A 12,688-nucleotide genomic window follows, 5' to 3' on the forward strand; every position below is an offset into this window, starting at 1 on the left:
GGACGGGGGCGGCGACCGGGGTGGCGGCCGCCAGATCCTAGGCCCCGCCCACCCATCCGGGGTGGGGGCTGCGCGGCGCCCAGGAGTCCAGAAACCCTCCGCGACCGCCCCTCGCAACTTAACGGGTGGGGAAACTGAGGCTCAGGGAGGCGCATAGCCAGAGCCGCAGCTGGGCGGAGTGCACACGTGCCCACCGCGGAGAGAGCGCCCTCTCCATCCTTCCTCGGGGCGCTGATACCCACAGGGCGCAAAAAGTGCAGGCCCGGAACCCGCGGCGGGCAGGAAGGCGAGGCGGGGCCGCCGGCCCCTGCCGCCGCAACACCCCCACCCCCCGCCCTCACTGCAAAATGCGCCCGGGGCAGGGCTGCCCGCGGGCGTCCTGCGGCGACTCTGGCCGGCCCAGCTCCCTCTCTGAGGGAGGGCTCCTTGCTCTTTGCTTCCGCGGCCGTCCGCTTCTCGCCTTTAAGTTGCCGGCTGGCGTTGCAACCACGTGAATTTGGGAGTCTTTCCGTCCTTAGCCTCTGCCTCATCAGCGGAGACGTGGCCCGGGGGCTGGGGAGACGGGGGAGACCATGGTGAAGATCCTGCTGTGCCCTCCCAGCCGGCCAGGCCCCTCCCCGGGAGTCCCCTCGCCCAGGGTCAGCCAGGCGGCCGGCAGCAGGTGCGGTGCGGGTCTTCCCGGACTCAGGAGGTCTGGGGCCAAGACTCCCACCCTGCCAGGTCTCGGGGCCGTGACACATGTTCTTCCTGCCTGGAACCCTTTTCCCACCCTGTCGCCTCCTGGTCAACTTCGGTTTCTAACGCATGACGTGTCTCTTAGCTCTTTGCCCACAACCCCTGCCCCACTGGAGGTGTCCGCGGGACTCCCAGCCCCGACCTGCGCTCAGGAGCGCCGGTCACACTGAATTCTGCCTGGGGGGTGGGTGGTGGTGGGAAGGAGGACATGTGTCCGAACACGGGAGCTCTTCCAGGATCGAGTGTCCGGGGAGAAGCCTCAGCTATGGTTTGCGGGACTACCAGCCTTCCCGGCTCGAGGAGACACTGCGGGGCTGTCACCAGCCCTCCCATCTCGCCCTGGAGAAAAGCCCAGAGAAATGACCCGCAAAGTCTGACTGGTGAGCTCCAGCCCAACCTGCTGCTGCCAATGAGCCAAGGATGCTACTTACTCCGGCGGCTTGAGACTTTGCTACCCATCGCTAAAAGCATCCGGACAAATCCGAACACCTGAGGATTCCCTCCCTCCCCTTGAAAACCGAGCGTCTAAACTGTTGGTATTTGCTCTGGGGCGCACCTGCATTCACGAGGCTCCGCGCGCACCTGTTGCGGGAGTGCAGGTGTGAGAGAAATGAGCTTCAGGCAAAGCACTGTTACTGCGCTCCATCTCTGACCCTGTTAGCGAGGCTAACTCGTGAGAAGCACTGCCAGCCCCCCTCGCAGCCCTGGTGGTTGAGGGAAGACCGCCTCACACCGGGAAGCCCTGGAAGGTATCCTGAGGGGGCACCAAGTTCTCCAAGCCTGAAGTGAAGCGACTCCTTGAGTGAGGGGAACCCGGGGTTGGAAGGATTTCACTCCGGGTTCTGGAACAACTCAAAGAGCTCGTTTCTTCCTGGAAACTGCTCCCACCCCCGGCCCTGGGGGGAAGGTGCTGCTCTCCCCCTTCTCGGGTTTCCAAGGAAGGCAGTGACACCCCCAGGCTGACTCTTCTTCGGGGTTGGCTGAGTTGGAGGAGGGCAGTCCTTGGGGGCTGATGCGATATCCTCAAGTCCTCCAGGTTCTTTCTGGCTTTCGGTTCCTACCTCCAGGCTGCAGTGGCCTTGCTGCCTCCTGGTCACAAGAGGGCAGCCACGCTCCAGACATCTGGACTCTGGACGCGGTGGGCGGGCCCCTGCAGTGGGGAGACGGGGGAGGAAAACCTTTCCTGAAACACCCAGTCTGATGCCCTTCTGTTTCAGCTTGTGCCCACCCCAACAAGGGGACCATGGTTCTCTGTCGCTGAGATCAAGGGACTGCCACCTGATCCCCGTGAGAAGGAAAAGGAGAAACCCCTGTGTCTCCTCTCCCAGGCCATACCTGCTTGTGCGGTGGACAAAGCCCAGGAGGCCCAGAGCACGCTTAGCATCTCCTATCCTGGTGCCCCTGTTGCACACCCCCTTCCAAGCCACAGGGTTTTGTACCAGTCTGATCGGACACTACAACCAAACCCCCCAAGGTATAGTTGGAAGGGTCCCCACCATGTTCAGTGACCTCACCCTGCCTGAACCTGGGCGGACTCGCCTGGGCTTGCTCTGCAGGCGTCTCCACTCCCCTCCCTCGCCCAGCAGGGGGCGTGCTTAGCGATTATCACTGGGGCTCTCTCCACCTTGGGTGGGGCTCGAACTCAGCAATCCCAAGATCAAGAGTCACTTGCTCCACTGACTCAGCCAGCCAGCCCCCCTTCCAACCCCCCCACGGACTTGTTTTATCATCTTTAAAATGTGGTAGTGACAGTTTCAACCCTGTAGGGTTGTTGGGAGTAGTTAACACCTATCAGCTGTGTACCTTGGTGCCTGGTCCGGGAGCTATTCTCAGGTGGTGCATCAAAGGTGTGGCTACAGCACCCTTCTGGGCACCTGGGCACCTGGGCACCCCTCCCCCCCCCCGCCCCAGTGAATGACAGAAAGGTGGTGGCTATCCCACTTTTTTTTTCAGAGTGAGAGAGAGCACAAGCAGGGGGAGCGGCAGGGAGAGAGTGAACGGGAATCCCCCCCCAATGCAGGACTTGACCCCAGGTCCCTGGGATCATGACCTCAGCCGAAGGCAGACACTTAACCGACTGAGCCACCCAGGCGCCCCTTTCCAACTTTTTCTGATCACGACCCACAGTGCCGGATATCATGAGCCCAGACACACCCCCAGGTATATCTGAAACCGAGGTATTGTGGCACGTTCACTGCCACGCCAAATGTTCTTTTCTTGTTTTTCGAATGCCAGTCATGACCTACGAAATTGATTTTTACAACCACGAATGGGCTGTGACCCTCAATTTGAAAAACCGTTCTAGACCCCATTTCCTTCCTTTTTCTGAATCCATCGTGTATGTATTAGCTTCCTATTGCTGCTTTAGCAACTTGCCACAAACAGGGCGGCTGCAAACAACACAAAGGTATTCGTTTATGTTTCTGGAGGTCAAAGTCTCTGGCCTCGGTGGGCAGTGTGGCGTTCCTGCCCGAGGCTCCAGGGGAGAGCTTGTTTCCTTGTCTTTCTCGGTGGCCAGAGGCCGCCGGCCTTTTTTGGTCCCATGGCCGCATCTGACTCACCTGCCTGTCTCCCTCATAAAGCTCCCTGGGACCGCAGTGGGCCCACCTGGATAATCCAGAATCCTCTTCGTCTTTAACTTAATTACATAGGCAAAGTTCACGGTTCTGGGGTTAGGACATGGACATCTTTGGGGGGACATTACCTACTGCACCCAGTATTTAAATTAAACATGTATAAAGAAATAACCTTATAATTCAGGTAACTTAACTACATGGGACCTGAGTCCACACAGGGTAGCTCATGGCTCGGGCACACTGCAGGCACCGAGGGAAACCCTGGCCCTCTACACCATTGCCTCCGGAGTTGGGGCACACGTGGGAGCTGTAAACCACTCAAGTGATGGCCATTGAAACAAACTGAAGAATCGCCGAAGCAATCAATCTGGATTCAGAGGCTGAACTCAGCCTTTCTCAGAATATTCTGGAAAGAACTATTGGATTTTTGGGGGGGGGGGTTAGCAAGATCCTTTATACACTGCTTCCCACCCTGCTGCACTGTTATTAAGGGTCTCCAGGGCCTATAAAAGGGCCAGTGCCAAGCCTGAAAGTGAATTTCGGCTTTACTGATTAACTGAAATTACTAATCCTGTTTGTTTTTTTAAGATTTTATTTGAGAAAGAGAAGGCAAGAGAGAGAGAGAAAGCACAAGCTGCGAGGGTGAGGGACGGGGTGGGGGAGAGGGAGAAGCAGACTCCCTGCTAGGGAGCCCAATTCCGCTCAATCCCAGGACCCTGGGATCATGACCTGAGCTAAAGGCAGGCGCTTAACCCACTGAGCCACCCAGGTGCCTCTACTGATCCCGTTTCTACTGCTATTTTACAGCTGACGATATGGAGGCTCAGCCATGTTACCTAGATCGCCCAAGGTCACACAGCTTGGCAGAACTATTACCTGACGTCAAAGCCCAAAGCCTTGAATCAAAGGACTTTGGCAGACACCCAGAGGCCTCCCCCAGACTGGTAGTTATTGTGGCTCCAGGCCCGGAAGCACCATGGGTTTCCAGGTGGATGGGTGAGAAATGACCCAGGTTAAAAAAAAAAAAAAAAAAAAAAAAACTCTGGCTAAGTCCTTGGAGGCAAAGTTGGAAACTTTTCTTTGTTGCCGTTGTTGCTTTCATGGAATACAGCGTTTCTCTAAAAACCTCTGGGCTTCCTGGCCAAACCATGTGACTTAATGAAACAAAAAAGAAATTTTGAGCTAATTCCTATTTAGGGCCTACTTTCGTCTGTTGGTGAGAACAGCCTCGCAGATGCCCGGGGGCAAACACACACACACACACAAAGGAGTTCCTGTCATGGGGTCCTGAAAGGAGGCTCCTGCGAACAGGGGAGGCAGGCCCACCAGGCTGCTGAGATTCTCTCCTGGAGGAAAGTAACACTCCCTGTGAGACACCAGAAGGATAAAATCACTCGTGAGAATACATCATGATGTCCTCTGAGAAGCACCGTTACCGGTGTCCTAAAACCAGGGCTGTCTTCGAATCACAGTGAGGCAGGAGGCAGGTGAGGCTCGGGAGGCAAGTTGATTAAAGTCACAAGATGCCTGTCCCTCTAGCAGTAAGAGCCACAGAGTTTGGATACTCTTACCATTGCCCCCTGTGGGTAATCCTAGAACCCTAGGCAACGGGAAAACCGCCTGATGGAAATGATAAACCCAAAGTTAAAGAGTGAGGCCCTCCCTGTACAAGTAGCTAATTTTTAAAAACTTATAAAACCCCTTGTTAGAGGTAAGACGGCGGTGGTGGGCAGGGGTCAGGGCCACTTCCCCATCTGGGAAGAGAGACTGCTACTCTGTCAGCTTAACTGTACAGTCTCCTACTTGTACATTTAATCTTTGTCCCTTTCTCTAAATGGCTTGCTCTTGAATTCTTTCTCACGCAAAGGCAAGAACTCTTGGTGGGGGGCCTCAACCGCTCCCCTTCTCCTGGGCCAGGGAGATCAGGAATATGGTTGTGCTCAAGGCTACTCTGTATTTATTTCCTTTGCTAATTATTTATATTTGTACCTCTCAAGATTTTCAGCCTCAGAACGTCAAACTTTGATGAGAACAACTTAGTTTGGGCCCAGTAATGTCTAATGGAAACGGTAAGCTAACGTGTTCCTTTCCTCTGTCCCCATCAGCATCTTCCCCTGCAGCACGTCCCTGCAGCGCAGTGGGGGTGGCTGCCCCGTCCGGGCCCGGGGCACAGGGGTGGCCCTCCCTGCTGCCTCGAGCACAACCCGGTGCAGAGGCCATGCTGCGAGGCTAGAAGGCAGCATTCAGTAAAGGCTGTTTTCTCAGAGGGTGGTACAGGGTGGCTGGATTTCAGAAACTCAGAATCCAATAGTTTACCTTAAAACCTATTTTGCTAATAGAAATTTTTTTTGTCCCTATCTTTCTAATAGAAGTAGCATACGGAGACAAAAGAAAACACATTCAGTACTTTTATTTAACTGTTGAGGCGACAAACGACATATCTCCCACCCTCTCCTTTAAGTTAGTGTGACAATTTTCCATAATAAACTACTTAAAGAGAAGCTTTGGTCAAGAATGGAATGAAATAGCAAAAACAAAAACAAAATAACCCCATATCACTGCTGCTTTTAAAAAACCAACACTGTCACCAATTATATTCAAACAAAAACACACACACGGTATTTGCGAGAAACGTGTCTTCAGTGTTTCCTTGCGGCTGGCTCTCCTCACCACCATGCACACGGCGGGGCTGTGTCAGCGCATGTGTCAGTTTGTCAGTCTGTCAGTTTGTCATGCTGGATCTGGGAGGCTCACTCAGCTTCACATTATCCGGAGGCCCTGGATGGAAGACTCTAAGGTCTGGAAAGGGCGGGAGAACACAGGGTTACTGAGGCCGGTCCGTCTCAGCGTCTTCCCCCAGCCCCCCTGCACCACACGGCTGCCCTCTTCCCCCGACTGGTGTGCAGGCCCCGCACCCCCAAATCTGGCCCAGCCCAGCTCTGAGGCCCCCTCTCCCAGGCCTGGGCCCCCTGCTGGCCCTCCACGCCCTGCGCTCCCTTGCTGGCTCTGAGCCACAGGATCTGGACGTGCTCCCGCCTGCGCAGGGCCCGCTTCCTCTCGGGGCCTTCGGTGCTTACTGGTGAGGGCTCCGGCGGCCTGTTCTGTGCCTCTCACCACACCCCAGATGCCCTCGCGGCGGGCACTCCGATGTCTGCACAGGCCACATGGCAGCGGATTCTCAAAGGTGGCTGGACTAGAGGAAACTGGCCCGGGACCTTGTAGCGACACCCGCACACAGGGAAAAGGAAACGAGGTCGCCCAAGGGATCGAGAGTAAAGTGCAGTGTGTAACTGCCCAGGGAGCTCATTTCCCGGGGGCTGCAATGCCCAGGATGGAAAGAGGTGAAGGTAAAAAGGGTGGGGAGTCAGGGAACTTTTAGAGGAATAGAGTTTCTTTCTCCTAAGTATTCCAGAGGCTTTTTTCCGTATTATGTATTTCACCCAAGGGGCGGGGATCAAACATCATGGAAATGCACAGGCAGGAGCAGAATTCTGTAAACATGGACCTGTTTTGGAGGTTAACAACCAGGAGAAGTGAAATTCACAGTGCTGCACATGGCAGCCCTCCTCTCTCACCCCTGCGGTTCCCCTCCGGTTTCTCATCTCACCCACCACCACCCCGTCCCCAAGCTAGAGGGGCAGAGCCCCCCTGCATGTGCTCCTCACCATGCCCTTCCATCTGGCCTCCTAACTCTCTCTCCAGTCCAGAAGTCGGGGCCACACCCCTGCCACCGCTGGAGGTCACATCCTCCTCACCTGTTCACAGGACTCAACGGCCTCTGCCCAGAGCCCACGGCTGCCCAGGCCACCGACACCTTGAAGTCTGGTGCTCTCTTCGGCTCTGGACCAGCTCCTAGCTGTCTGCAGGCAAAGCCCAGCTACCCGTCTCCGACCACGCCATGGCCTGTTTCCTGGTTCCAGCTTGAGCTTCCGCAGGACCCACTGCGGACCCACGCCCAAAGCACTGGTGAAGCCTCACACACGGCGCATGCTCCGAGCTCGGCTGGTCTGCACCTGCTGCTCTGCAGCTCGTCCCCACCCTCGCGGGCCCCGAACTCCCAATGCATCCGGAGATGCAGCTCAAGCCCATCTCCTCCGCGGAGCTGGCGCTCTCTGAGCCCCCCACCCTTCTCAGTGTAGAAACAGGCACTGGCTTCCCTTCTGGAGCTCCAGAGCACACTGCCCCTGCCACCAGACAAGCCCCTTGAGGGCTCTTTCACCCTAATATCCTCGGTGCCTAGTACCAGGCCTGGCACCCAACAAGTACTTCATGAACGTTTGTTAGATTGATTAGTATAAACCAAGAAAATATATCTACGTGGTTTAACAGACTGGGGGCTCAACGCAGGGCCTGCTACAGAAAAAACTAGAGTTTTCCTCCCTGGACAAAATGGACATCTAGAACGACGTATCCCACCTCACTGGGAAAGTCTGTTTTTCTCCTCACGGCTTTCAGGTTTTAAGTTTTTTTTTTTTTTAAGGAAGCTGGACGCCCAATGTGGGGCTTGAACTCATGACCCCGAGATCAGCAGTCGTGTGCTCTGCTGACTCAGCCAGCTAGGCGCCCAGAATCTCAGGTTTTAAAGACATCTACAATCTAATGTTCTCTGTTTCTGATGTGCCCTGGATTTGACATTTTGTCCCAAGAAATGAGAAACATTGTCACAGAAAGAGTTTTAACGCAAACAAGGTTTCTTCTGAAAAGTAGAAAATACCTTGAAATCCCAAATTGTCATGGCTCCATCGATGCCAGTAGTGCAAAATTTGCGACAATCTTGCTTGTCCACTTCATAAATAGACACTTGACTGAAAAAAAGCAAAAAGAGAGACTGTCAGGTATGTGGTGGGAGTAGGCCCCAATCTTCCTGACTAAATGGCATACGGGCATTTTAAGGCAACAAATTCCCCAATTCCTCAGTATTGAGTTCTCCATTGATATTAGATACAGCAATCTGATGCAGAAAATACTGAAATGCATCTCACTACCGGATGTCCAGAAAAGCCAAGAATGAAAAGGTAGGAAGGTGGATTGACTGTTGGGACGTGGAGAGGCAAGACAAGCCAGGTCACGCAGCACGCACACCGTCTGGGAGCAGAGCGTAGGCAGGACCACAGCAATGACGAGAATGGAAACAATTAAAAACAAAAACCAGAGGCGGGGTGAAGCATGACTGAAACCCAGCTGGCTCCAAACAAAAACCCCCAAATCGCCCTCCGAGACAAGCAGGGCCTGAAAGTCAAGCTCTCACCCCGCATTTGAAATGAACCATTGTAAATGTGAGCAACATGCAGGCACACCACAAGATTCCAAGCAGGCAGTGCGGAGGAACAGATGAATGAAACAACTTGTCTCAGCCTAAGTATCTGAAAAACTTTCGAGAAAATTCCATAGCTCAGAGAGTAATTTTCCTTTCTCCTCTGAAATGTCTAGAACATTCCCTCTAGGGAAGATGGCAAAACTATGGCACATGTGGCCTGTTTCTATGCAGCCTGTGACCTAAGAATAGCTTTAATGATTTTAGATGGTCACAAAAAAAAATTAAGACTATTATTCTGTTACGTGAAAATTATGTGGAAATTCAAATTTCAGTGTCCGTAAGCTTTTACTGAAAACACCCATGTGCATTTACATACGTACTGCCAAGGGCTTACACGTCATCACGGATGTTGGTAGTTGTGACAGAGACTGGCTCAGAGCCAAAAATATTTACTCTCTGGTTCCTTATAGGAAAAGTTTGCTGACCTTTTGCTTAAGGGCAAAGAGAACTTAGTAACTGCAAATAAAGGCAAATATGCCAATCTGCAAGCCTTTTTATTTTTAACCAGAAACTCTGGAAGACGGGATGAGAGCTGTTTCCTTCCTGATACGCAGTCTACAGAGAAGCTTCAGAGAAATTCACAATAAATGATTTTGAAAGTCATTCAAGACAAAGAAACTGGAAGCATGAAAAGACTTCCTATGCCTTCAAGTTATTACTTCCCAGTAGAGCACAGACATTTCGGCCTATTTTAAATCCAGTGGCCCACTCCACTAAACATGATAAGCACGACCTGCGTTCAAAAATTCTCTCAAAGGCAAAGTCTAGAGGTTTCCATCCTTGTTCCCACCATCATCACCACAATGAAAGTCTCTCAACACAAAAGGTCAGTAAAAAAGAGAAAATCTTATGGGACCTAAACTCTGACCACGGTCAGTGAAAATATCAAGAACAGACTACATCTCTCCTCTAGATTTAGGGAAAAAACAAGCTTCCTGGGGGGAAAAAAAACCCAAACAGTTCATAGGCACCAGACGAAAAACTGAAGTCAAGAAACTCCTTGGTTTGGCCATATGATATCAAAGAATTCCATTTAATTAAATGATCTTCTTACTGGTATATATTACTTGAAATCCACGGTTGAAATGACAGCTGGAATTTTTTTTTTTTTTTAAAGATTTTATTTATTTATTTGACAGACAGAGATCACAAGTAGGCAGAGAGGCGGGCAGAGAGAGAGAAAGAGGAGGAAGCAGGCTCCCCACTGAGCAGAGAGCCGGATGCGGGACTCGATCCCAGGACCCTGGGATCTGACCTGAGCCGAAGGCAGAGGCTTTAACCCACTGAGCCACCCAGGCGCCCCTGGAATTACCTTTTTAAGCAGCATAAAACTAGCCTTCCCGTCATACGTTCACTGCCAGGGGACCGTAACATTCAGGAAGGTCTCCTTTTGTTCTCAATCAGGGTTGGAGAAAGCAAGCCCTAGGAGAGGCTCCACCGACAGACATACCAGCTCACTGACGCCAGGGAGGCTCAGCACTACTCACAGGGGATGCCAAGTACCAGCCACACCTCAAAGGACAGGATGCCTGGGTGGGGGCGGCTCACTCTGTCCCAAGCTGAGAGTAAGAGCCCGCAGTCGGGGAGCTAAAGAATTCCCTCTGCTCCTGCTCCTGAAGCAATGTGTGGGCACACAACACACACAACTTGCCCAGGGACCCAGTCAGGAAACAAGCAGAGGAAGACGGGCATCCTCGTCACCAAACACTTCTCCCTGTGGTCAGGGCCCTGGCTACAGGTGGTTTCCAGGGGCCCCAGGCAGCGGGGCGGCACGTACGTGATGCTATTCTGGTGCAGCGTCTCCAAGGCTGTGTTGCGGTCCTCGGTCGTGGCCCTCTTGTCCATGTTGCGGAAGCGTTCCATGGCAGACATGTTGCGCTGAATGCTCTGTTTTGGAATGTCTAGTTTGGAGACGAAGGTCAAGCAGCCACGGTCATCGTAGTTAAAGAGCATTGGGCAGCAGTCATGGCCCTGAAACGAGGTCTCCGTCAGAAGCCGGGCCGTACGCTGCCCACCAGGGGCATCTCTCACTCTGCAAGGCTGGCTAATCTAAAAGGCTGTTCTGGTTCACGCCAGTGCGCAGTCACAGAGCACGCACTGCTCCTGTTCTGGAGAACTAAACACAGTGTACTACAAGGGAGAATGGAAAATTACTTACCGCAGCTACAACGCTATTCTCTGAGACAAATGACACACTCAGGAGGGGCAGGAACTCTGTTTTCAGAGTTGAGACCCTGAACACAAGAAAATTGTTAAACTGAGATGGGAACAGACCGTGCAGCTTCTTTATGGACACAGCAGATGAAAAGGACCCATTTTCACAGGGGCTTGTGTGGTACAAATGAACACTTAATGCCTACAAGGAGCCCCATGACCTGGACTTTGGGGAATCCCAAGCATGACATGGCCCTGGGGTCACTGTAAAAACAGGCCTTTGGCCCTCTCAGGCCCATGCCCCACTTGCTTCTGAGGCCCCCCACTCATGACAAACTGGTCCCCAGTGGGTCCTCCTTCTTTCCCGGCTCTGCCTTTGCTCCCACACCCTTTGCGAACATGCTGTCTCTTGCTTGTCCACCAAAATCCACCCTGGTCTCTGACACTCAGCTCATCTGATCATCTCCAGGAAGCTTTCCTAGACCTCTTCAGCCTGAAGTGGCTTCTCCTCCGACCACCTAGCAATGTCTGGGCACACGGTCACTCGTGACTGAATGCCTTGTCCCTCCTTCTCTCCTTTCCCGTGCTCACTGTGGGCTCCCAGAGGGTGGACACACACATTGAGGAGAGTTCTCTTCTCTTCTCTGCCAGGCTCTGGGGGAGGAACTGGGGCCACCAATAAATATGCATCTTGGCTTGCCAGGAGCTCCCACACAAAAGGGCTGGGGGACGTGTGTGTACCCCTATATTTAGTAAGTTATCTGGCAGCACCTGGCCAAGAGGTGACACACACACGGCAGGCAAACATGGTGGCTGATGAATTAGGATCACAGAACTTCATGTAGAAGATGATGCATTTTGAAAACTATGTCTCAGGGGAGCCCACCCCCACCCACCCATACCCCAATACCACTGGAATTTAATTAAAGGTCTAACACCTCATTTTAAGGCCTTACTATATAGTACATTTGGCTCCTACTACATGAAATATTTATGTTTGAGAAGGGGAAGCATAGAGGATATAATCTGACTTGCAGGACCAGAAAAGCCAAATCATAAATCACTATGAGGGCAGACGGGGGCTGTAATAAGCATATGCTAAGAGCTTATTATGTATTATAATAAATTATATCCAAATCAAATAACCATGACATCAAAACTGAATGACAGAAAACAAATTACTGTACAAAATATACAGCATAATCCCATTTGTGTTCAAAATGAAAAGATATGTTAAGTGCCTATACTTGTACAGAAATCTGGAAGATTACACCATTTATTATGATGTTAAAAAAAAGTAAATAAAATAAACCCAACTCAATCCAGTTAGCAGGAAAATATCATCTCTGACATGTCACTCTGTTGTCCCTGTGAGGCAGAGGGAGGCAGAGACACCTGATGTGACCGGTTCTCAGCACACAGGTTGACAAGTTAGGAAACCTTTTAAGGTGCATAACCTTTAGCTGCCAATAGAAAAGGATTCACCAGGAGAGAACAAAGATTCCTATTAAAGGGAAAGAATTTCAATCATCGTCTCTCTTCCTCCAGCGTATGATGAGCAGATATAAATTCTGACGTGTTAAAAAAAAAAAAAAAGAAAAAAAAGAAAAATTAAAAAAAAAAAAAAATTGACGTGTGACAAGATGCCTTGTGCTCTTTGAATGCTGTCCGGGTGCCTCCCTCACAAATGAGTCATTGCAATTCGAGTTCTTCTGGCATACTCAGAGGAACTGGTATCAGGGTTTTAAGTATTACTGAATGGAATTCCAAATTAATGGAGTCACTGCTCACTGACTACACACGGTAAGACCTTTATCTCCTACTTGACTGCTGGATGACAGGGACCTGCTGTGAGGGAGTCACACTAACAGACCAAATTGACAATCTGAAGGAATTCTCATTAGCA

The 12,688-nt window shown here is 51.8% G+C and overlaps 1 protein-coding gene across 1 annotated transcript in view; it reads right to left on the reverse strand.

The window, feature by feature from the left end:
- Positions 1 to 5,705: 5,705 nt before the first annotated feature.
- ARPC1A (actin related protein 2/3 complex subunit 1A) overlaps positions 5,706 to 12,688 on the reverse strand; it is a 32,481-nt gene continuing 25,498 nt past the window's right edge. The window contains exons 7-10 of the mRNA XM_032872662.1: positions 10,787 to 10,862; positions 10,406 to 10,599; positions 8,026 to 8,116; positions 5,706 to 6,110 (exon numbers count right to left, since the gene is read on the reverse strand). Of these exons, the coding sequence (XP_032728553.1) occupies positions 6,072 to 6,110; positions 8,026 to 8,116; positions 10,406 to 10,599; positions 10,787 to 10,862 (400 nt within the window). The 3' untranslated portion in view covers positions 5,706 to 6,071. The remainder of the gene's footprint in view (positions 6,111 to 8,025; positions 8,117 to 10,405; positions 10,600 to 10,786; positions 10,863 to 12,688) is intronic.

This window comes from Lontra canadensis, unplaced genomic scaffold (assembly GCF_010015895.1).
Source record: "Lontra canadensis isolate GAN:19392208 unplaced genomic scaffold, GSC_riverotter_1.0 scaffold45, whole genome shotgun sequence".
NCBI classification, from domain to species: Eukaryota; Metazoa; Chordata; class Mammalia; order Carnivora; family Mustelidae; genus Lontra; species Lontra canadensis.